Genomic DNA, 26,319 nt, shown 5'->3' with positions numbered 1-26,319 from the left:
AATTACGCTTTTGTATAATGATAAATACATATTTTGAGAATATTGTCAAACAGAAAATGGAGGTAGTTGCATAATAGCTTGATTAAAAAATAATTATAACCATTGCCTTAAAGAAAAAACTAATTTTACAATGTTCATCCACTTTAACGATCGGATGAAGAACTATGATTAGTACTATTATTATTATTATTATTATTATTATTATTATTATTATTATTTCTGACATTCATCCATGCCTTCCCTTTATTATTATTTGCAGGGAATTCTCCTTTCGCCATTGTTGAACACATTTTGTTTCTATTTAGCATTTAGTCTTTTTTACTTTATTTGTTGTTTTGCTTATTAACAAACATCATGAAGACATACATTTGTGCAATCATTTTAAACACAGTTTAGTTGTTTTAATAAAGACAAACCCGATTAACATCAATACAAATATGCCAACAAAAACTCAAGTAAACTAAGTAAGTAAGTAAGTAATTTATATTTGTAGATTGTTGACCAAGGAAACTACTGACCTTTAACAAATACCTAAGAATTATAGTATTGTGTCAATTTTGGTATTGTTGATATGATCTATCCGTCATGGTGGAGGTATGAAGGTACGTGTTGTGCTACAGCTTTGTGAAAGCAGCAGTTTCACTCCATTGTTAAACAACATGTGTTTAGGATGTTATTAGATACATACACATATATTTTTAAACGTTTTCAATTAATTTTTAAAAGATCAAAACTTAAGTTTATACTTTAAAGAGTAATTTTCATTAAAAAAAGTGGTAAACAAGCTGCAACAGTAGTTAAAAACATAGGAACTAACTAAGCGATGAAGCCTATTTTGCTTTCTGGAGCGTGACCACAAGAGAGGACTCATTTCCCTCTGTGTCCATTGTCAAAATAACTTATGACAGAGTGGGTTGACAAAGTTGTGACATAATCAGGCTGAGAGGACAAGCGAGAAGTCCAACCCACAATGAAGAGAGGAGTGTCTAACAAAAGACATGAGTCACAGCTCTCCTGTAAAAACCTGAAAAGTAGGTTTTAAATGACTGTACGCTACGTGGATAGAGAGTCGCCTTTTCATCCAGTCGAGTTTCAATATTCTGTGCTGAGGTTAAGGTGTGTTTCCTCGATTGAAGTATTTATTATCAATACTTATAAAGACAATCTCACCATGACAGGACCTTTTGACGGATCACTCGATGGATTAATTGACTTTTTCATCTTCACATTTTTGGATTGATTATGACAACATGGTCGGAGACCGCCAATAGTTTAGAAATAAACAATATTTGGAGCCTTCAATCCACTTTAACAGAAGACCTGTTTTCTCTGAACAATGTACCTCAGGTAAGATGTAATGGTTTAACATGGAATATTTTCATTTAATTAGCTGAATTATTTTTCTTTTAAATAAAGCTGAATCTCTAAGCAAATATTTTTTCTTTTTTTTTTAAGGTAAATGACACATATCACATATATGTATGTCCTTTTAACTGTCTACTTAATGTTTTGTATCGTGGGTCTGAGAGGACTACAATTTAATCCATGCTGTATGTCATAATACATTTATATTTCACAGTAAAAGAACTTGAACTTGAACTTTAATATTTAATTGCGATGACTATTCATTCCCATTCCTGCCTCTTTTTATCATATCATAGTTAGCCCGATTAATACAGAATTATTCTTCAGATTTAAGAAATAAAATAATTTACCAGTTTAACTTTTAAGACGAAAATGTCCATAAGTAAACTGACGCAAGTTCTCAGACTGTTGTTGATGTCGCTGCTGTTGCTTTCTGTCAACACTGGGGGTCAGTGTTGCTCAGTTCAGCTCGGTCATACGCATGCGCAGTAGGATGTAAACACTCGCTAGGCCGCTGCTCTCAGACGTGTGTCCACGTATTACACGGATGCATGGGCTGGACCGAGGACTCAATGGGAACTAGCTTCGACATCTAGCTTTCAAGTGGACTTCCAGCCTGAGAAACTGGGGGACCCGCAGCTAATGTTTCCCCGGGAAGCTTTTGAAAAACGTCCCCTGTCAAACTACCCTAGCAGTCCAGCTTTGGCTTCTTTTATGGGAAGCAGGAGAAGTTTGCGGCGGCTGCTTGAAATCCCTTCAAGGTAAAGGTTTCGGGCTCTGTCTATTTGCTGGAAGTAACTTCTAAAACACTTATTCTCCTCCTTTTATTGATGTCTTGTGGGGAAGTGTTGCACTAACAGTGTTCTGTAATGAATTAGCTGGTGTTTACACTTTCTGATATCCTAAAAGGTCGAATATTTGTTTTTTTCTGGAAAGACATCAACTCGAATATAAAACAAAATAACAACATGCAAACACATCGAATCACTTCCAGATTCATGCTGTCAGCCTGACATGAAATGTTTATCCTCATTGTTAAGCTATTCTGTACACTGTTGCATTTTCCAGCCAACTTTCCTTAAAAGGAGTAGAAGGCTTCTCTGTGTATATCATTGTTCTTCCTTTGATACAAAGCACGTCTGGTGGAATATGTGAGAAGCAAACCTAAAGCTAATACTTAAAATCACGTAGATGTTTGCTTGTACACACTTCAACAACTGGAAATAGACATGAATAAACATACAAGATCTTCTTAACTAAAGTACATCATGTCGTTTTTGTGTTTTTCCTAGTTGTGGACAACTTTTTAAGACAACTATATTAATCTATATTAAATGCCAGTTCCTTTAAACTGGGCCAGACTTGCATCTGTGTGTTCTTAAGCAGATGTCATTTCAATAGATGACATTTTCCCATCTACACACTTCCCTTTTCTGTCACCTAACAGTCGGTGAGAATCTTCTCAGTTCAAACCCCATTAGTCACTGGTGTGAAGGAGGCATGTCAGGTGTTGTTTTGTCGTGGGTTTCATCATTAAAGCTGTGAAGATTTGCACTGGCAAGAACCTCGTTCAGTCGGATGACTGTTTTCATGCCCTCACTCTTGTCGAAGCAGTTTAAAAAAAATCATATTCAAACCACGCTGAAAGAGAAGTGCATGAGGCAGATCTCCATGAATAATACTTGACTTATACTTGACTTTAATCCAGTCTATTCATGTCTACCAGATTATAATGAAGGTATAATATGTGTACATGTCAGCTTAAACCATATTTTTCTAGATGTAAAAGTATTGAGGGTATTTATGTCTTCTTCAGTATAAAGCATTTGTATGGAACATGTTGTACTTTATTTGTTGTAAAGACAAAAGGGTTCTTTACATGAAAACATGTGGATTTAACAACCTGAAGAATATTCCTGTTTCGTTTATAAACCTGAATCTTTACAAACATGATGTAGTGTACAATCAGATTGAATCATTTTTCTCTATAATTGAAAATAGAAACGTAGAGTTAGGATGAAGAGCCCGGAGGAATGTAGACATATTTCAACAATAGCTCATGACAAAGCTTCATTCTTTAAACTAAGCCACCTCTAGAAAAACAGCTTGACTGTAAGTGCACATGTGATGTCCTGATGATGTGAGGGGAAAATAGCCATCAAAGAGACCATTATCTTGATGATTACAGTGTTCTCAGAGAAAGTTTGAGCGTCTTCTTGTGTGTGCGGTAGAAAGGTCTCTCTCTCTCTCTACCTGGGTGTGTTGCTGAAACATCACATGGCAAATAGATGGAATGTTTCCATGAAGATGTCTGGACTCCTGCTGGATATTTTCTGTTGAGAGACAGAAATGAGGTCACTTGGTCTCGGATGATAATATCTGTTTGTGTGTCTTTTTCTTCACATGACATACTCCTCAGGCTTTTTTAATATTCGAAGGGAAAAAACTGTGCTTTTTCAGTTTTTCCAATTTTTGTGTTGTTTGACTGAAGCTTCCCTTCTTCGCTGTGGGTTTCATTAGCAATGCACACTCTCCCTCGCTCTCTCGCTCAGAGGCCCATTGAGTTCCCTGGCAAACAAAAGCAGAAACAATCCAAGATTTATAGGGAAGGCCCTCTTGAGTTTTCTCAGGCCACCTGGACATCAGCATCTAAAGCCTGGTTGTCTGCTGTCCAGACGCTTGATTAAACTTTGAATGATGAAAGCAAAAAAGAAAAAAAATATTTATTTACTAAATTTAATTGTTAATGTTTAATATATGTTTGATTCAATTACCCTAACCAAACTAATATTCATATGGAAAAGAGTAAATGTTTCTAAACTTAAAAAGCATACACAAATGTTGATATATCCTTGGACATTCAAATAAAAATATATCAGAATATATTGTATTAAATACTTATATCAGTTTATTTCACCCCCAAAAAATAGTTGAATGAATGATGATCTTATATCCCTTTTATCCGGCACATAGCAAATGTGGATTCATTTTATATATATTGTATTTCGTTAAATGTAAACTACATGCAAGGAATTTAAGACATTTAATCACGTGTGATTATCAACAAAATACAAAGTTACTTCTGAAAGTAAGAAAAATTATATATACTTTTTAATATATTGAATAACTTAAATAAAACGGTTGTGTACAAAATAAATTCTCTGTTTAGTACAAGTGTAAATGGTTGTCTGCCTAAGGTGGAATCCCAACCTTGGTGGCATCAACCCCCTGATTCACCTTATTAAATGTGTTTGTATTGGCTTTGACAACCTCTCAAATGTTAGAGACTTCTTATGTACAATAAGCTTCGAAGGCAGACATATTTGTAAGAAACCCATTTCCTAATAAGTCGGTGTGGATCTTCCCTCTGTATTTAACAAATATAAAGTCATTAAAGGGACATTTTAAATGGGACTTTTATATCCGATTTTAGGTTGCTGCAAATATTAATCTCTGAAAAAGAAATTGTGTAAGTTTTGTTACATCAACCTATTTGTCTTGTGCCGTTAAAATAGAAAAAAAGTGCAGATCAGCAGTGAGTCAGTGTGCTTTGCCCACAACCGTTTGTTTTGTTGTGGTCAGCAGGATCAGTGCACGTCTGGAGTGTGTTATTTCTGCGATTGACGGTCTTGGTAAAGTGCATGTGTAACGTTTGAGATCAACAAATTTAATTATCAGGAATGCTTTGTTGAAAATACAGTGTACACGGTACATCACTTTACTTACTTATTAGTAAAAACAATTCATACATGTTCTGTTCATAGCATACCTGACTTGGATCTAATTCTCTGTATAATCATTCATTTATTTATTATTGCTTGCAAAATGCAAAGTGAGCGAATAAAAGAGAAATCTTAATCAAATCAATATTTGTTGTTATCATCCTTTGCCTTCAAACCAGCATCAATTCTTATAGGTACATTTGCACAAAGTCAGGGGTATTGTAGTGAATTGTATGAGTTAATGATCATCAATTTCACAAGTAGGTTGAAAAACAGTCATGAAGTGAAAAAGATACACCTGTGTAGGAGCTTAAGGAGGAACAGCCAAACTCTGCTACCAAGCTGAGGTTGTGGAAGACAGTTTCATGTCACAGGTCATGGCAAGAGTGAGCACAGCAACAAGACACAAAGAAGTTGTACTGCATCAGCAAGGTTTCTCCCAGACAAACATTTCAAAGCAGGCTAAGGTTTCAAGGTGTTTAAGCTCTTTCAAAGAAGCGCAAAGAAACAAGCAAGCAGGTCGGCCAAGGAAACTTAGTGCAGCAGATGAAAGAAACATCAAGCTTATTTCCCTTCGAAATCGTAAGATGACCAGTCGTGCCATCACCTCAGAACTGTCAGAAGCCAGTGGGGACCCAGGTACACTCATCTACTGTCTGGAGAAGTCTGGCCAGAAGTGGTCTACATAGAAGAGTTGCAGACAAAAAGCCATTCCTCCGACATGGAAACAAGGCCAAGCGACTTAATTATGCACGAAAGCATAGCTCGCCATGGTGCAGAAAAATGGCAGAACAACGACCCCAAGCACACAGCTGGTGTCAATAAGAAATATCTTCAGCGTAAAGAAGTAGTCCTGGAAGTGGTGGTATGACCCCCACACAGCCCTGATCTCAACATCAGGGATTACATGAAGAGACAGAAGTATTTAAGAACCATCTACAGAAGATCTGTGGTTAGTTCTCCAAGATGTTTGGAACAACCTACCAGCCGAGTTCCTTCAAAAACTGTGTGCAAGTGTACCTAGAAGAATTGATGCTGTTTTGAAGGCAAAGCGTGGTCACACCAAATATTGATTTGATTTACGTTTCTCTTCTGTTCATTCACTGCATTTTGTTAATTGATGAAAATAAACTATTAACGCTTCCATTTTGAATGAAAGCATTCTTAGTTTACAGCATTTTTTCACACCTGCCTAAAACTTTTGCACAGTACTGTGTGTGTGTGTATATATATATATATATATATATATAAACACACACTTTCTTAGAACATCTAGTGTTTAGGTTTGTTATGGAATTGTATTTGGTCATAGTACACAATACAGTTACTCTACAGTCTGTCAAATCTGCAGCTGAAGATTCACCTCCAGTTTAGTAAACATTTGCTTTTTTTCCTATTCTTTGTTCCGCGTAGCGGTCATAGAGAAATGACTCATCACTTCTCACAGCTATACATGATAAGACAAGTTTCCTGCCTGGTGGCAGAATCCATACTTCCTGTTGGCTGAAATCTAAAAAGCTGCTCTGGGGGAATGTGTCTCAGATCTGGGGTCGAATACCTTTGAGCTCACAAGGAAACTTCCTGTTGTACATGGACTACTTGAAGTCATATCTGTGCTTCTGCACTTTGACCCTTCCTCGCACCGTGATCAGCAGACGACTGCTGGGCAGTGTGGCATTAAACCATTCAGCGGCTCGAGGAGCGGATCGCCTCGGGAAGAGTCTTAAGTTTAGATGTATTTATCGATTGGTGGAAAGAAGTTTGGATGCTGTCTGGACTCTTGAGTGTTAACGCTTTTAATACCAGGTGGGTTCATTAATGCTTCGATAGCAAAATTATTTAAATTCATTGAAGCTTGCTAAACTAAAAAAAACAACATTTTGAATGTATTCGTATTCGTCAATTTATAGAATGAATTGAATTATTATTTTTTACATCAAATAAGTTGTATAAAAAGAGGATTTGACGGATGAATATAAACAATGACTTTAGTATTGTATGTACACAGATGTACCAGGAAGTATAACACCAGTTTTCATAGATTTTCCTTCTTTAAACCCTTTAAAAGTTTGTAAGACTCTACATTTTAAGATTGCATTCTTTCTTCAATACAATTAGTAGTTCAACTTCAAATGGTTAAGTTATTTCTTTGCTCTAGTTCTGACTTCCCTTCTTCTTATTAAGCTTGTGAGTAGTTCATAAAATATTTTAGGTCATAGGTCGTCTTAAAAAAGAAATGAATCCCATCATGTTGAGTCATTCTTTCTGTTGGTTTTGTGGCCCCCTCACAATAGTGACACTATGTAATGTGGTCCACATTATATTTCCTGACTCATGTCATTTTCGAGGACATACTTTGTATTTTTATTCATCACCGTATTGTGGGTAACTAATTTAGTCTCATCATGCTAGTGTGAAGGCTAGTGTTGCTGCAAGAGGTGCAGCTAACTATGACTGAACAGTGGTTTGGCGTCAGTTTCAGGTGCTGAAAGACGAGAATGGTGCTACTCGTTGCAGGCTAGTTCTGTGTAATAAGATGCTTGAATAAATATTCGATAGAGGGAGCTTCTGTGAACATGCTAGCATCAAAAGCCACAACGGCTTTTGATGCTAGAAGAGTTTCTTCTTTTGCTGAACACGATTGTATGTATCTAAGGCAGCAACAAGGTACCTAGTCTAGGATTTATTGGTTACACAACTGCATTCTAACTAGGGTAAAAAAGTGAAGTTATTATATAATTCATTTTAGAAAATTGTGGGGTATTTTTACATGTGTTTTTCTACAAACCCGTTCTAACAGGACTTCCTCCCTCTCCACAGGTGGCGACAGACAAAGTTGCTGGTAAGCTGAGTTCTACTCTCTCATGGGTCAAGAACTCTGTGTCCCAGACGGTCAGTCAGATGGCTAGTCAGGTGGCCACGCCTTCGTCCCTGCCGACCACCTCTACCTCGTCCTCCACGTCGCTGTCCTCGCCCGGGCTCTCTCCGTCCTCGCCTCCGCAGCTGAGTCCAGATGAAGTGGAGCTCCTCGCCAAGCTGGAGGAACAGAACAGGTGAAACATGTCAACGCTTGCGAAGAACGTCATCATCATTCACATCTGTAGTTTTCTTCAACCATCTCTGATGAAGACAAAGTTTTCAAGGCTAGAAAGAAGAAGAGATGCTCTGATTAATAATTAATGAAGTGCTTCCACTGGCTTCCTTTTAATGGATCGTGAGCTGGAACATTTGTACCAGTTCTTGTGGCTGTGAATTGAAGTTTAGCTGCTACTATAATAGAAAACTTGTGGGAACTTGTTTCCTTTAAAGGTTTGCTGTCGGTTTGCTCCTGCTGTTTTAACACAGGATGAATTATATCTCAGTGTACAGTCGAGGCTTTGATGCATGTTGATAATGCAATTATCATTTTACCAGCTTCCCACACACCCTGTTAAAAGCAATTATTACATGTTGTTGATGGAACAAGGCTTCCACACTGAATACATTCTTAAAGTGTTAGTCGACATGATGGTGAGTAGAAAATGAATGAAGTTTGAATAATCACTAAGGGTTGCGATTATTATTTATAGACACAAATGTATGTCCATTTTAATGTAGCGACTGAAGCTCCGTTGTCTTCGTCTTAATCCATGACGTCAAACTTCAGGGTTGAGTAGAAATTGAGTGAAATTGGAATTATGGGTGAACTAACTCTTCAAGTCACTTGTAGAATTCAATTTCTTTATTTACATTTTTTTTTTTCTATCAATTTAGAGCAGTGGTGTCCAAAACATATTTTCCAAGCAGGCCACTTTTGAAAACGTAGAGTCGAAATGTCATCATCGATATCGTACAAAGAGTTATTTCCTTCAGATGTTAAAAAAAAAGAAATATCCAGTGTTTTCCAAAAATCTAAATGAATTTCACAGAGAGAAAGAGAGAGGGAAACATTGTTATTATTTAGGAATCAGCAGGATCTTCTTTAAAAAAACAACTTTTATGTGTATTTTAGATTCTCTGGTTGTAGTAACGCCATGTATAACAAAGGCTGCATGAAATCTGCACAAGGGCTTTAAATCACCCCCAGGCTTTTGGACATGCCTGTTTTAGAGGAAAGACAAAAGTTTTAACGCATGGATTAAATGCTGCTTCCATGAAAGTCTCTGCCTACGGGAGTTTAAGTCATTAAAGACTTCACGGCTTAAGATGGATGGCAATATAGAATTCCAGTCTTGTGCCTCAGATCGTCCACCTCTATTGTACAGTAGAGTTCTACACACCAGCCCCCCCTGGCAGCTTTGTGAATTCCTCCCTTGTTGAGACCCCCAACCATGGAGAGAGCGCTCTCTGTCTGTGCAGCTCCACAGTCCAGCTCCTGTCACTCAGCTTTTAGAGAGGAAGACAGCAGAGCTGTTGTTAAACGCAGGACTCGGTGACTCACACGTCAACCCACCGCCATCACTGCCGACTCCAGAGTCCAGAATGTGAAGCGAGAGCTGTGAATGTGCTTGTTAATCCCACTGCTAATGCTGTCACTATCTGGGTTTGTGTTGCAGTTGAAATAAGATCTTCACAAAAAATAAAACTGACTAAACTTAAAATTAAACCCTGTATATTCATATTGGTAAATACTAATTTTATTTGAATTTATATCATTTTTAAAAGCATTTATAGATCAGTATTTCGTCTTCTCTGAACCTTTTTAGTGTGCAATAGCGAGTATAAATGCCATTAGGGAACTCATTCCATTCTCATCTGGGGTGAATCACTTCAACTAATTACATTGATGTGCCGGAAAGAAGTTCTGAATAATGCAATTAATGCACGGTTATTTATGTGGGCAAAGTTTTTTCCTTTTCCTTTTCCTGTGAGGGCGAGGGGGGGACCTGGGGTCAGTTTTGTCAAAGGAAAAAGTGTGACGATGCAGGGCTGCCTAAATGTAAAACTGTATTGTTTTCCAGAAAGCTTCACATAACAAAATGACCCCTGCTGGGTTTGTCACAGAAAAAAAAATCAGGAAATTACATTTTAGGCCCTTAAGTTTTGATATCTTTCAAACTAGACCTTCTTACAGAGCAGATAAATGTAGGTATGTGTAGAAAATGGTTTATGGACCACTGCTACGGTTTGTACACTTCAGGGCCATTTACTTTTTTTTATGTTTAGGAGGCACCTTTATAAATATAACTAACTATTATTGTTATTATTATATAAAATATCTAAAGATTGCAAATGCTGCAGACAGTCCCATGTGTGTTTTGTTTGATGTCTGCAATGTCAACGAGGACTAACTTCAGGAAACACTTGGCTGTTGCTAGTTTAATACATTAGTGCTTATTGATTTCTTACAATTTGTCTATATTTGCAGCACAGCAGGAAATGGTTGTAGAGGTCCCTCAGGACATTTTAACAGTATTAAAATAGAAATAGACGTTCCAATACTAAAGAAGCTAGAACCTCCTTTTCTATGGGTCTCAATATAACTTCGAAATCTGCTGTTAAGGAAGACTCACATGTTGAAAGTTTGATAGATGCTATCAATTCCTGTTGCTTAATGAAAGAAGAAAGGCAATGTGTTCAGGTAACATCTGTGTCTGACAAACAAATGGCTTTCCTGTGTTATTTGTGTCTTTCCTCACATCTGTTTGGCAGCAGTTGTAGTGTTAAGGGGCTTGTAAATCATCTGAACTTTGACCCCTGCCTCCACATGCAGAGAAACAGCTGAGCGTGATCACGAGACTCATTCTCTAGTTAGCTTAGATTCACTGTTACTCACTGACAATGCTGTCCCTTAGAAATACAAGCTTGTTGAGGCGAAGTAGAGTTCGGAAAAACATGGAGGCGCTTTGATGACGTTTACGCGGTGTTGTGTTTGCGGAGGCCTTTGCACCCGACGGAGCAGATAAAAAGTGCAGGTATTTGTACAGTCTCACACGGATCAGAAACTCTAAGGCTACAACTCGTAGATCCGACATCCTATTGATACTCTTTAACTGCAGACATGTGGAATTAATCATGAGTTGGTCCTGGTAAGATACTTCCTCAGGCTTTTTTACACTTTCAAAAGCTGCATGTGATGAATCTGTTGTCGACTTCAGTTCCAGACTTTTATTCAAGCACTGAAATTTGTTATTTGTTAAATTAATGGGAATTGGAAAACACAATCCTTTATGTCTTTGTTGGTATTCTTTAAAATCTCTCAAGTTCAGCTCAGACCAAGTGTGTGAGTGGCAGCAGATTGTAACCTAGAAACCTGGAAGTTGTTTCTATTATTCACTTGTTAGTTTCCTGTCAGAGGCATGAACTCAGAAGGGGATCTCTGTAGCGGCTCCCTCTGGCCTTGTACTTCACTCCCTCCCACTACATCCACATTTGGCTGTAACCCTAGACATGCTCAGAAAAGAGTCTGTGACGTCAGTGTTGGGGCCTCTGACTTTTTCCAAGATCAGGTGTCCGAGCCTTTGTCTGCCTTGATCCTCCTGCTGTCGACAATTTAGAGTTTAACACTTCTTTTCCTTACATATGAACCATGTCGGCACATTTAAACGTACAGCAACATGGCTGTATAAAACATTTAATGGTTAAAAATAGAGAGTCTCAATGTTAGGATAGATGATAAACGCCTTATATTAGTAGTTGATCTTTTATCTTTTGTTTTATGATCTGTTAACCAGTGAATATTGATGTCATCCCTTCTGTATTTGAAGGTCCCTTTTTAATATTCAGCACTATTTCCTTCCTGGTTGATCATCATGCCCGTTTTTATCAACCTTTCCAAGCATGCAGTAAAACCTTCCTGCCAGCAACAAGTCATTACTGCACAAATAATTAACAAGTTCTTTAGAATGGTTCATCCGTTGATGTTTTGACGGACAACGCTCTCACCTTCAAGTCATGTGCATGAGTTTGCACAAATTGGTTTTGGCTTGTACCGTAATCACACGGACACAAGGACAATATGAGTATATTATCTAGTGTGGATTGTAACTACATAAGTTCATAGTTGAAATGGTGAGTCGTATGGTTTTGACCTTTATTGTTTATCGGGATTCTTTTTTGTATTGTTGTCTTACATTCTTCTTGTCCAAAAACATATTATATACAGTATATATTTTATGACTTGAAATGTCCACACATGTGTCCAAGGCATCACTTGTTAGCACAGATACTAGAAGGCAATCAGTACCAATAGCGATCTGTACATTTTGGGGTATGTTTTTCACGATATCGCTGATATTCAACAGCAACGGGGGTTCTTTCAGTTCACATTATTGTATATACAATTAACAGATATTCACAGCGTTTGTTCATTTTTGCGTCAATTAAACTTATGACAGCTAAAGGAACAATGAAATCCTGCGGGATCTCGGCGATGACTGAGGACGAGAGGATACAGTCCAGCTAATTTTAAAGCTGATGTTTGGACATATTTTGTTTCAAAACAAAAGAAAGCAGTAACGACTAAGTCAAGAGTCATGTTCCTACAGTATCACTATATATTGTATGGTTGCCCCTGTGTCGTGATATGTATCATATTGTCTAGATACCAGAGGCCCAAGGTTAATATTTAGGATGCAAATGTTTTGACAGTCCTTTGTCTGAACTCTAAATGCAGGCTGCTGGAGACGGACAGCAAGTCACTCCGCTCCATGAATGGCTCCCGGCGCAACAGTGGCTCCTCGCTGGTGTCCAGCTCCTCAGCCTCCTCCAACCTCTCACACCTGGAGGAGGACACGTGGATCCTGTGGGGTAGAATTGTCAACGAGTGGGAGGATGTGCGCAAGAAGAAAGAGAAGCAGCTCAAGGTGAGAGTCTAATGCGGACCTGCTTTTTTTTGTTTTAGTGAAACGTGTCTTATCTTACTGACACAGGTGTCATTCTACACATTCCTGCACAGACCTGGAGTTCTGCTTTTACTTCCTCCGGGTCTTTCTAACAATAATGTACTGGTGAAGGTTTTGCAGATTTTCCAATGACAGACTAGTCTTTCCTGATACTATTTCAGTCAAAATAAATAGAAAGTATACATTGCTGCACAATTACTTTTAAGCAAGATATTGATGCACATTTTCATCATCTTATTCCTGTGTGTTGGATTTTATTCTTACAATTATTCCTCAACACTATTTGCACAAAGATTTCTGTCATTTACGACCAATTATGCATTTTAAAGCTGTACCCTACATTATTTCTGGGCTCTCTTTTCATTTATGTTTTATATTTAAATTTTTACACTTAGACACTTCAGTGTGTCCTCCACAAATACTTTACACTGTAAATTTTGGTTTACAAACATTGCAGTTTTCATAATACAATTTCTCTTTCTTGTCATCAAGTGTATCTTTACCAAGTAATCCTGATCATTCCAAAAGATATCCTAGTGGCTACTTTTTATTCATGTACATTATCTAATTTTTATTTCACATATAACAAGACTTCAACCCTGAAAATGCAACTTTCACTAGAGATCCCTGTCTGCTTCATAATATTTGAGTGTGATCTACTAATTCAATGAAACCTGGCATCATCTTCAAGCAGAGAGGGTCGTTTACTTGCCTTTCAAAATGACGTCACAACCCTTAAGGGCTCAGAATGTTTGTTGGTAAAGAAGATCTTCTACTTTTAGATATTAAAGAAGAACCTGAACAATGAGCAGATTGCTCTGTGACCGCGTGAGTAAATGGGGAAGTCTACAGTGGAATTTCTGACAGTACGTGGGAGTGGTTGTATAGTTTAAGAGAAGTTGTAATGACAGGGCGGTGAAACTGGGCCGGACTGTTGAACACAACTACTGAGCCGTCTTTTAAGATGGTGGTTCTTGAAGACATCATCAAGCCACGCTGCAAATAAATGATTGTGTTTTAGTATTTACTATTAAGAAATGGTTCATTTGTTCATTCTATACTCTTGGTGGTCCCTGCTTTTCCCCCGCGTTGGCGGATCTCAGCCACAAAGAAACCCTGAACCGACCAGATGCACACGCACACACACATTCATCATAGCTTGAGTCAGCTGCGAGGGCAGGAAATTGCTTAATCAAGTTGTGTGTTCAGCAGGAATATATGGAAACGCGTCCACTGGTCAGTGAAAATCATAACAACATGGAAACCGGACGGAATTGCATAATAATGTCGTGACATGGACCTCTGTACAAACTTGACTATTGGAAGGTGGCCCTTACATGTATGTTCTTTCATCAGGATCTGGTCATAAAAGGGATTCCTCATCACTTCCGCGCCATCGTGTGGCAGTTGCTCTGTAACGCCCAGAACAGTCCGATCAAAGACCAGTACTCGGAGCTCCTGAAGATGACGTCGCCCTGCGAGAAGCTCATACGTAGAGACATCGCCCGCACATATCCTGAACATGACTTCTTCAAGGAGAAGGACAGCTTGGGCCAGGAGGTCCTCTTCAATGTCATGAAGGTACACAAGAGAGAGATTTGGTGTTTTTAAAACGGATACCAACATCAAGATCTTTTTTTGTTTTCCCACCAAGGCGTACTCTCTGGTGGACCGAGAGGTTGGTTATTGCCAAGGAAGTGCCTTTATTGTGGGTCTATTGCTCATGCAGGTGATTTTTTTTCTTTTCTTTCCAAAGTGTAATCCTTATCAGACACCCATGTAGATGCATATGCATATACCAAGTATATGAAGCCGTGACATTTATATTTCAAATTAGGTCATACAAGTAAATGTTAATTATTGTAAACTAGACCTTTTGTATCCATCAAGCCTCTTCCTTATTTCTTTCCACTAAAGTGTTTTTCATGGATTTATTACGTGTTTTTTGACCAGATGCCAGAAGAGGAGGCTTTCTGTGTGTTTGTGAAGTTGATGCAGGACTACAGATTACGAGAGCTCTTCAAGCCCAGCATGGCTGAGCTGGGCCTCTGCATGTACCAGTTTGAGTTCATGATTCAGGTACAGGCTTCACACGTAGCATTTAAAAAAAAAAAGCGGATATGATCTTACCGAACATGTTCTCTGCAGGAACAATTGCCGGAGCTTCACATCCATTTTCAAGCTCAAAGCTTTCATACCTCCATGTATGCTTCTTCCTGGTTCCTCACCATCTTTCTCACCTCCTTCCCTCTGCCTGTCGCCACCAGGATCTTCGACATCTTCATGTGTGAGGTCAGTCACTTCCAAATCTACACGAGAAGAAAGTCAAGGCTTTAAAACTGCTTAATATACTTTCTAAAATACACATTTCATGTTTCTTAGTTACAATTCAACTATTTAAAATCTGTTATAATGAAAATTGGTTGAGCAATATTTTTCAAATGTTTTTGTGTTAAAAAGAAAAAAAAATCCCATTCATTTCCACATAAAAAGCTATACATCTAATAAAATATTTCTTACCAATTTTCTTTTGAATGCCAAAAAAAGATGTGAATAAAATTAAAAGGCGTTTTCGCTAATCAAGTCCAATAATACATTAAACACAACAAAATGTATTGCATGTGTATTTGCAATACAAAGCTGACGATGCAGCGCCCTCTGGTGGGGAAATGCAAACAAAACAATCAAAGCCTGATTCTTTTTTTTGTTTCATATTTTTCCTTTTAGAAACCTTTCGAAAAACAATTGTATGTTCTACTTTCAAGGGTCTGGAGATCGTGTTTCGTGTGGGCATGGCTATTCTTCAGATGAACCAAACGGAACTCATCCAACTTGACATGGAGGGAATGTTACAGGTACCTCAGACATGTCGTATTCATCTCCTGTTACCGCATAAAAGTAGAAAAAGTGGCGACAAAATTTAGACCCTCTGGTTTGTTTTGTAATAATCACGTTGTGTTGTTGGTTGCGTTGAGTGTGTAATTACACGTCACCTGGGCATTAACCGTCTATTCATGCAGAGGCCGTTCTCAGACACACTGAGCTTCACCACACCCACATCTTTGTTGCACATACTTCTGAGCACATGATCGGTTCAATGTGAATCTCTGGTCACAGAAACGCCTTAGTGAGACATCACGCTGTGTTTTTCTCTGACGCGTGTGTTGTGTACTCTTGTTCCCGTCAGCACTTTCAGAGAGTCGTCCCACGGCAGTTCGACGGTGGACCAGATAAGGTCATCCAGATGGCATATCAGGTCAAATATAATGCCAAGAAGATGAAGAAGTAAGTCACGGTTCAGAAATGAATGAATGTTTCTGCAGCGAGGCCTGTGTCAGCTCAGAACATCTCATGTGAAGGATTAGTGGTTTTACTGGGTTCCAGACTCCATGCTGAGAAAACTGGTCTCCATCCAGATGGATTGTGGTTCACGTTGGGTTCAGTCTGTAAATATAGGTTTTTCTTTTTTGGCAGATTTTCCTTAACCATGACAGACCAGTCCAGCATCCTAATGACTGCAGATTGTCCTTCTATTTTAACCACCTTCTTAAGAGATACTTGAACATGAGGATAATCAGACATTTTCCTGTCAAAAAACTAGGGTCTTAGACTCAGATACTTATCATGGCTATCAACTATCGGAATAATTCAGGTATCAACTCGACGGGAGCTGAGAATGTTGGACCCTCAGCATCCTGAATCAAACAAACAAAAAAAAATCAAAACTTTTTAAATATTAAAAGGGTTTTATGTCATATAGCACATAAGCCGGTCACACTGAGTCTGGCTCTGCTTGAGGTTTCTGCGTGTTAGAAGGACGTTTTTCTATACCACTGTGGCTCCCTGTGCTTTTCCTGTTTTTCTCTTCTCTTCTCTAGTGTTATATCAACTGCTAAGTGTCTTGAGAAAAGTCTGTTATAATTAGACTCTTTATTTTTACTGATGTTCACAGCAGGGTTCATAGTTCATAGGGTTCACAGTTTAGTTTAAACAATATTTCAACTTTATTTGAATATCATCTTGTGCAGGAAGATGGCGCTCTAAACCTGGTTTGTTAATTTGTGTGCAGAGAAATAAGTTTTTCCCTCTGCGTGCGAAACTAAACTAAAAATGATTGAAGCCATAACTAATTTTTGAAAAGGTTTATTAATTATTGGTAGTATCTATTGCACTGTTACTCCCAAATAAACTTTTTAAATATTGCCAATTGTGTGTGTGTTTTTCAGGTTGGAAAAAGAGTACACTACTATCAAAACAAAGGAGATGGAGGAGCAGGTGGAGATTAAGGTGAGCAGAAGTCACTCAAATATCTTTTTTTTTTTATTAAACATTATTTTGTCATCTTGACTTGCAGAGGCTGCGGACGGAGAATCGCCTGCTGAAGCAGAGGATTGACACACTAGAGAAAGTGAGCACAAAAGAGTGTGTCGGTCGCCACGGTTTCATTAATTAATTCATCCATTACTCATCACCATCGCATGGGCGGAGCCTTGACCGTCCCTCACTGGGCTGAATGTTGTCGTGATAAACCTGCTTGTGTTGTGTGATGACAGATACATGACTATCAGAAGTTGTCATGGTAACTCTGAGTGGCACGAATGACTCGTAATAACTCCACTAAAGCTGTTTTAAAAATGGGCTGCTTGGTTAAAGAAAATTAAAACTTGCACGTGAGTTTGAGTCAGAGCTGTAGATGCCGGCGCCGAGCATGGGGTTTGTCCACTGGTGGTGCTTTTCAAAAATGCCTTGCTTCAGTCGGTTATTCATAAGTAGCTGCTGCTGATCTTTGTCACATGGAGGAAGATTTAAACCCTCAACCATGTCCACGTAACAATATATTTTCTTTTAAAACCTGTGGCTCTTCATGACACGCTTGGCTTTAGCAGAACTTCTGTCTCATGTGCTGCTCCATCTTTCCACCACACTTGCATGCAATGTTCTTTTTTAACCCGTGAATGAAAAAAAACAAACAGTTGATCTACATCTGGAGTGAAAATGAACATTGCTCTCTATCAAATCAGTTTTTGTGTGCTTTAAACTGTCCTCTGGACTCTGTCTCTGTTGATATTTCTGTTTTGTAGGAAAGTGCTTCCTTGGCAGATAGATTGATTCAGGTATACTTCTATTTTTTCTTTCACCCTTTCACCTCTTTCCCTCCGTCTATTCTTCTAGAAATGCATGCTCATGATGTCGACAAATTAAAAAAAAAAAAGAAAAAAGAGGATAGATTAACAATTGATTTTTCTCAATTTCTTGAACCTAATCATGTAAGGAAATGAATGCAAATAACTGCATGCATTTGTTAATGCAGCTAAAAAAGGTCAAAAGGGGAAAATAAATTTCCGCTAATGTTACGACGAGCATGCCCTCATTGAAACCCCCTCATGTCACCCTCTGCCCGCTCCGCCGTGTCGCTTCACTTGTCGTGCTCACGCCTCGATTGGTTACGTCCCAAGGGACAAGTGACTCGAGCTCAGGAGGCCGAGGAGAACTACCTGGTCAAGCGGGAGCTGGCCACGGTCAAACAGCAGAGCGAGGAGGCCGGCGCTCAGCTGGAGCAGGCCAAGACCACCATCTTGCAGCTTCAGCATCAGCCGCGAGCGGTAAGAGGAGCCTCAAGAGTTCAGAGGGGCCGGTGGGCACCAGTAAATGCCCTTTAATTTCTGATCATTTGGGATTAAATAGTTAGTTGTCACAGTGCATCGTGGGAGTGTTTTGCCTGCAGTCCAGACGGAATATTGTCGAACAAGCTCAGAAGGTGTTGAAACAAAAGGTCTCACACTTCCCTCTCTGATCTGTTTCAATATGCATGAATTCAAATTGTTCCAGCAGGAGCTGCTGATCCCTGACATCTTCTTAAACACGTTCATGGATCTGTGAGCAGTCGCCTCACGTGAAGCCGGCTTTTGTGTTTCTATGTGGCGGGTTATGAATTATTGATGTTTAGTTTCCTGGTGTTGATGCAAAACCATCTACATGTTCTACATAATGGGTACTTTTGCTCCACGATCGGCTTGTCTGGAGCTGTTACAATCAAAGGTGTTTTTTAGGATCAGGTTACTTCCTGAACTACCGTTTCCTCTGATGAAAAAACAAAAGTAAGGATGTTTCTTTGTCGCTCTCTACTCTTGACTGACTTGTATTTCCGCTCGTAGAAGGGAGTCCCGCGCTACTCTGAGGAGTCTGTGCTGCAGCTGGAGAAGGAACTGGTCCAGGCCCGGCTGAAGGAGGCGGAGTCCCAGTGTGCTCTCAAGGAAATGCAAGATAAGATCCTGGATATTGAAAAAGTGAGTAAATACACATTCCATGTATATCTTCAGACACGTCAGCAGTTGTTAAATTGTTAATGCATGTTCAACAGACCAACCTAGAAAAAATGTTCATATTGAATTTATACATCATTTTGATTCCAGTTTGGATAACAAAAATATTTGACACAAAACAAATGTGTGAAAATCCTTTTTTTAATATTTAAAATGTATATTTTTAAAAGTTGATCTGGTGTATAGATGAACAAATTGGTAGTTGAAAAAAAAAACTAGTTTGCTCAGTATGCAATTAATTTGTATCTTTGTACAGTATGTCCAACAAACAGTTTGATAGAATAAACATTCACACTTCTTTCTAGAAGCCAGGCCTGCATATTATGACGAAATCAGAGACTGATTTATACGTACATTGATTTGAATAAAATGTCTTTATTTAAATAGTAAACTGTAAAAAAATTCAAAACCTTAAATAACACATAATATACATACATAATATGACATAATTATGAATATCACACAAATTAGAGTGCAGAAATCCATTGGCTGCACCAATAGAATATTTGAACATTCAGATTCATGTCTTTGCACATTTTAAGGCAAGCAATAAAAGGAAAAATAACTGTCGCCACCTACTGTAGAGTTGGTGTAAGCGTTTCCGTTTTAAAAAATTGCATTTAAAAATTCTATTAAATGGCAATGACGATTTAAATAATAGAAAAGATAGTTCAGCCCTAATCAGGTGCCTGTTTGTCTACTTCTTTTAAACATATTTCTCGTCTTTAAAGTGACATTTTTCTACTGTTGTAGAGAAACACTTCGTTACCTGATGACACCAACGTGGCCAGACTACAGGAGGAGCTGATCGGGGTCAAGCTGAGGGAGGCCGAGGCGCTGACCAGCCTGAAAGAGCTGAGGCAGCAGGTCAGGGACCTGGAGGAGCATTGGCAGGTGAGAAACCACATGGACTAGAAAAAGTAGAAAAAACGAGGTCAAATGATGACCAACCCATTATAATTGATCTAGTTGTGTTTAATTTATGTGATTCTTTACCTTTTTAGCATTTAAAAATATAAAATATATGAAAGAAATGAGCTGATTTGGGAAGTAGATGGCAACATGTTTTGTAGTTTCTTCTGCACTACAGAGTGTGACAAGTATTCAAATGATTCGTAATCGTGGCAAAGATAATAAATATAACGTGATGGAAGCAAATGTCTAAGGTTAAACTCTCCCGCTAGCGTCACCTGGCCCGCACGGCTGGACGCTGGAAGGACACTCCGAGGAAGAACGCTGTAGGCGAGCTGCAGGAAGAGCTGATGACGGTGAGGCTGAGGGAGGCTGAGGCTCAGGCGGATCTGAGGGAGACACGGCAGAGGATGCTGGAGCTGGAGACTCAGGTAATTTTACAGCTTCATGGAGTCAAAAGGGATAACATTTGTAGTGTGTCTAGATCAGACCTGAGTGTGACCCTATGTGTGGCCCTTTGACTGTATTTATTTTGCCACTTTAATTTTTAACTGAGGAAAATGATTGTTGTACAAATGTTTCTGACGGCTAAATATTTTATGTTTTTATATATAATAATTGCTAGTACTTTCAATATAACCTGCTAAAATTCTTTGTTTTAGGACTTCTCTTTTTTCCTCTTCTTCCTTATATGTATTTTTTGATATCAATATACACTCAAATTATTTTGATGACCATTTTTTAAATAAAGTAAATGTTCAGCTTGATATTTAGGTGTATTTTATTATTTCATGGGATAGTCATTTAATATTGTATCTTTTTCTATTCTACTTTTTCCTTCATATTTTAAATGCACATCTGATCTAGGTTCTCCCATCACTAGCACAACTTATATTACAATAACTTGACTAGGACTAAACTTGTACTTTGCCCGAAATATACAAGGGTCTGAAACGTAGTTCAAAACGGCCACAAGAGGGCAGCAGTTAGCCCCAGCCTTGGCCTCAGTAGAAGATCATTCATCTGTGTTGTTTGTGGACTTGTCAAACAAATCAAAACATATTTGAATTTGAACATATTTGTAAACCTTTCAGAGTCAGATTCACAGTAACCAGCTGCGCCGGGCGGAGCAGGAGGCTCGCTGCTTACAGGAACGAGTGCAAACGCTGACCTCGCAGAACAGAGATTTGAACGTGCAGCTCCAAGAGATCAAGAGAAGACAAGCTGAGATTGAGTGCAAGGTACGAATCTTTGCTTGGAACTTAGTTAAGGAAGACATTCAAGTAATCTATTGTTGTTCTGCAGAGCAAAGAGGAGGTGATGGCCGTGAGGCTGCGGGAGGCCGACAACATCGCTGCTATGGCTGAACTTCAGCAACAGATCTCAGAACTGGAGATTCAGGTTATTTCCATTCAGATCTTCTAACGCTCGACATGTATGTGGCCGCGGGCGTATCAATATCACACATGTCAAGCGAAAGCACCTCCATTCCTAACACCTTTGACACCAAAAAACGTCTGTCTTCCTGTTTTTCTGATGAACTCTGCAAGCTTACTTCCTGCTCTTATATCGAACCAGAGCTTTTTGGTTCATAAAGATCATATGAATGTTTCGATTTTCGATTTATTTACGTTTCAAAAAGGAACAAAGCAGGGGGATTTCTGACAAAGAAATACTAAAAATGGGCTGCAGAGCGTCAGAATGAAGCAGATGTTAACATATGTTGTGATGAGAAACTGTTTTATACGGATCTTGGTAACAACCTGTAGAAAATGTGTCTCTAAGACTGAAACATGGCGGACGACCTTTGTACAGAAGTGAGCTCAGATTGTCATCTAATCTAATTTAATTTCTACTGAACTGAATGTGTTCTTAAAAAGAAACCACGACAGTCAAATTCCCCCTCCTGCACACATGATAACACTGTGTGGTTTGAGGTTTTGTTCTGAGGTCATGGAGCATTAACACTTTCTGCTATTTTTATTGGCCTTTTCAACTTTACTCCATTAACCTTTGGATTTTTCTTTTACTTTTTTTTTACTTTCTTTTCTTTCTTCATGAACGTTAGTTTACCTGAAATCATTGTGACAGCTTTGTTTTTTTTTGGTCATTTGACATTTTCTAAAATGTCCAAAGCTTTGATTTTTTTTTTTTTTTTTTTTTAAAGATTCCAATGTATATTTATTTACAGAAGATTAAAAAAGATATATAACTAGTAAAACCCAACATTACCAACAGACTATGCTTAACACTTGAGATTGACTCAAGGTTGCATTTTGGTATTGGGTAGATTATAATTTTTTTGCCTGCGTTTATGTTTGTTATGAAAATAATTTAGACGTATGAAGCCATTAGGGAATTTTCATTGGTCAAGAAACAACTGATTTTTAATGGTGTTCTGGAATCATTACCATCTGGATCCTGCAGACGTTCAGCTTCATTTGCTGCCACATTCAGCTCTTTGCAAGTAAAAGAATGAATGATATGTTGATGACATGCATGTAGGAAAGACGGATCATAGAAACACTAGGATTCTTTGTCCTTTTCATCCAATACAAGTATCTATTTATCTTCAGATTCCTCTTTTCTTCCAACATTAACTAAATAAACTGCTATTTTAAGTTATTAACTTTTTGTAAGATAACTAGAAACCCCTTAAAAACCTCAGCCTAATTCTAGTCCTATTTTGTGTTGCTTTCCTGCTTCTTCACATGTGATAATCAGTTGAACATGTGTGAAGTGAATAACTTCTTGTGATACCTCTCACAAAACTTCCCTCCTCCTGACTTAAAAAAAACCGACTTTCAGCTTCTTGTAATCTTGACTTTTTCCTCTCAGACACGAGGTGAGAAAAGGAACCGAGTATACGTCTCCTCGTCACCTTTCAACATGACATTTATGATGATAATGAGATATTCAAACGTTATCCCTTCGTACTTTTTTTGTATTGTCAGGACGTAACTAATGTTTTAAGGTAAACAAAAGATTGTGATTCGTTTGTGTTTGAAGGATCTGTGACATTAAGACTTCATCAGAAGAAAAAGTTTTACCGGTATTTTTTTTTTGGTTTGTTTACATAAACGACCATAAATGACATTGTGACACAGATTTTTGTAAGTGGGTCAAACACCAGCTTTATGACTTAATGAAGTGAAGAAAACAGCACAGCCATGCGGAAGATATCAGCAAAAATATGTTTTTTAAAGAAGAAGATGAGAGATGAAGGAGAGCGTTCAGGAAACAATGATTTGCTATGTAAGAGAATGAAGGAAAACCGTTACATATGAAATCAAGAAGAAGATGGAGTCTGCCTAAATGAGCAGCTTCAAGTAAGAATTGATGATGAGAAACAAGTCTGCAGGAAGCTGCATGTTTCTGGCCTCTGTGTAACACCGTGAGGCCCATTAAGGAAGTGGGTTTCCATCTCGACTCTGCTGAAGGTGACATGCTTGGTTTATTTTGAGGTTTCTCAAACCCGCTCAGAGATTTATTCTAATCGTGCTCGGTGCATCATCTCAACTGGGCTGCAAGGAAATGACACACAGGATAAGTGTTTGTGTTTGTTGATGTAGTTCTTGATTTCCGGCATCATGCATGTGATGTTGACCTGCCACCCTTGCTAGACTGGACATTATGAGGACATTTGAGTTTTATTTTATTAAACAATACTTCATCTGTTTTTTAGTTTGTTATTGATACCTATTCTAGATGTCTTTTTAATATTGTTAATTAAATGTTGTTCTTACCATGGATTTGAAAGTTATCTGGATAAAGGAGAAAGAGAAAAAAAAGGGAGCATCTAACGCGTGGATGTTGCTTTTAACCTCCCATGTTGTCCTGCCTTCTACCTCAGACACTATTTTTATAGATGAATCCAACAAACAAGTTTGACAGTTAACTTCTGAATCCCCATCTGCGGCCTCGTCTTCTTCAGCGTGGACAACAACAACAACACACCCTCGAAGTAAACGTGTTGAGGTCAGGAGATGTAGTTTTGTTCCTCAGCAGATGTTCATACAGACCATGGTAAACATCACGTGTGACTGTTAAAGCCCAACATCCCTCGGGTCTCCAGAGGAAATGGAGCAACAGCGACCGTTGAGAATATGTTCTACAAAATACCACATTGTTTTGTTTTTTTCAATGTTTGTACCATTAGTTCATCGTTATCGTTCTAATGATCCGTGTCGTCCCAACAGAAAGAAGAGGGAAAAGTCCAAGGTCAGCTCAACCACACCGACTCGAACCAGTACATCCGTGATCTCAAAGATCAGATTGCCGAGCTCAAGCACGAGGTGAGGATTCCGGGTTTTCAAACACCATCTGAATTGACTGATTTCAGAAGATTTCAGAACGTTCCCGCACTCGCGCTGATTAGTAAAAGGTGTTAACTCCACCCGACAACTTCCTGTTCATGAACTCTCGAACACGCACTTACTGCTCAAATCTAATCTAATGATTCATGTCGAGTGAGAATCTGGTCGACCCGGGCGAGTCCTGGTCGTGAGTCTCGGCTCCGTGTCTCAGAGACATCGATTTAAACCGCACACGTGTTTGTGTTTGCGCAGCATTTACACGCCTCTCCCTCCACATGTCTGTCTGTTGACTGGCAGGTCGCTTCAGGTGAGTGAAGCATCGTGAAGAGTGTCGACGTCGAGTCATTTGTCGTAAATTAAAGGAAAGGTCTTCTGTGATTCAACTTCTAGAGGAGACTCTTCGCATCTCGACTCACACATCTTATAGTTCAACTGTTGTTCTTAAGATCCACACCACGACCTCACGACTGCATCATGATACAGTGTCTTCATCGTGAAAGGCCACTAGAGGGCACTCTCTACTCTATAATCTTTGGCTCTTCGTTACCATTTCAACAAACCATGGCGTCGATTTTAAAACCCACAGCTCCAGCTCGTGGTCTTTCAAAATGAAGACACTGTATCATGATACATTGTCGACATTAAATAGCTGCATCATGACGCCTCATCAACACATCAGTAGTGGTCGCTATGGTTACTAAACACCATAGGATACAATATTTTGTCACCAACGCTCTTTGCCTCATATTTTTATATATATAACGATATAATAATATCATATTTGTCCTCACAGATCTGCTGCTTGAGGGTACGTATGACCAACCCACCCACCTTTGACGGGATCCACATCATCAATCACTACGGCGGCGCCGAGGACTCTAGCCACTCCTCGGACGACGACGCCATCAAGGACCCCGCCCTCCCCGAGAGCCAGCAGAGGAGCGGCGGCCGGGTGCGGCTGCGTCCCTGCCTGGTGGACACGGACAGCGACGAGGAGGACGAGGACGCGGAGGACGGTGACGCCCTGCGGCTCTGCGTACCCCCACCTGAAAACCACAAGTCCACATCTGTGTGACGCAGGAGACTCTCCTGTTCTTCATATCAATCGAAAGAAAAATCATTTCAGATAAAGAGAATCACTTCTGGAGCCGTTTTCGTCTTCGTCCGCCTCGACTTTGTACTTCAAGAGACGTTTTTTTGACGAGGAGGCATCGGCTCCAGCTCCGGTCCTGGTTCTGCAGGGACAGACGTTTTACAAACTTCAAAAAAAGGATTTTTATTCTCTTTCTTAAAGACTTTTCTAAATAAAGCGTTTGTATGGACACCGTGGGCGTGGTCATGGAGAGCACACCAGTGTTCAGGTTGTTTCACATTTGGGCCTTAGCACGTGTCACTTCTCTGCCGTCTGCTGCAGGTCAACATGTTTGTGATGTAGATATGTACATGTGTATCATTTGTTTCTTTCCAAGGAAAATGTGGATCGATTGTTTTGATCACAGAAAAAGGGACGATTAATGTATTTGAAATGAAAGAGAAGGACATTCACAGTGATGTGAGAGGACGTGTGTGTGTGTGTGTGTCACAAGTTTGCACAGAAGAGGACTAATGGGAGATTAAATGAATCGACACCAGCCTCACTCCGTCATCACCTGGTCTCGGATGAATGAAGGCAGCCGGAGAGTTGCTGCTGGAATCTACTGCATCAGTGTTTGAGTCTGAACAACATTACAACTCATTCAAAAATAGACTTTGGCTGTGTTGTCAGTAAAGAAACGCACACTCTGGATCTGTTTTGCACACTTTTTGTGTGTGTTTGTGTGTGTGTCTGTTGAGTTAACAATAAAAAAAAGTGAAATTA

General features: G+C 39.0%; 1 protein-coding gene across 4 annotated transcripts; it reads left to right on the top strand.

Moving 5' to 3' along the window:
• The first annotated feature begins 1,047 nt into the window (after nucleotides 1-1,047).
• Nucleotides 1,048-26,319, top strand: evi5b (ecotropic viral integration site 5b). 4 transcript variants are annotated; one of them, XM_087784512.1, is made up of 20 exons: nucleotides 1,048-1,347; nucleotides 7,908-8,140; nucleotides 12,682-12,871; nucleotides 14,267-14,491; nucleotides 14,565-14,639; nucleotides 14,864-14,989; nucleotides 15,059-15,202; nucleotides 15,676-15,765; nucleotides 16,098-16,195; nucleotides 17,137-17,197; nucleotides 17,265-17,318; nucleotides 17,992-18,024; nucleotides 18,367-18,513; nucleotides 19,066-19,197; nucleotides 19,987-20,127; nucleotides 20,418-20,576; nucleotides 21,240-21,386; nucleotides 21,451-21,546; nucleotides 24,345-24,440; nucleotides 25,255-26,319. In XM_087784512.1, exons 1-20 carry the CDS (start codon nucleotides 1,243-1,245, stop codon nucleotides 25,534-25,536), a joined length of 2,634 nt encoding a protein of 877 aa, XP_087640638.1. In that variant the 5' UTR covers nucleotides 1,048-1,242; the 3' UTR covers nucleotides 25,537-26,319. The 4 variants fall into 4 exon arrangements, with proteins under 4 accessions (XP_087640638.1, XP_087640639.1, XP_087640640.1 ...); XM_087784515.1 differs by lacking the exon at nucleotides 1,048-1,347 and adding an exon at nucleotides 1,875-2,126; XM_087784513.1 differs by lacking the exon at nucleotides 17,992-18,024.

This window comes from Callionymus lyra, chromosome 2, assembly GCF_982586985.1.
Source record: "Callionymus lyra chromosome 2, fCalLyr1.hap1.1, whole genome shotgun sequence".
In the NCBI taxonomy this organism is placed as follows: domain Eukaryota; kingdom Metazoa; phylum Chordata; class Actinopteri; order Syngnathiformes; family Callionymidae; genus Callionymus; species Callionymus lyra.
This window is presented reverse-complemented; position numbering and strand designations above follow the sequence as displayed.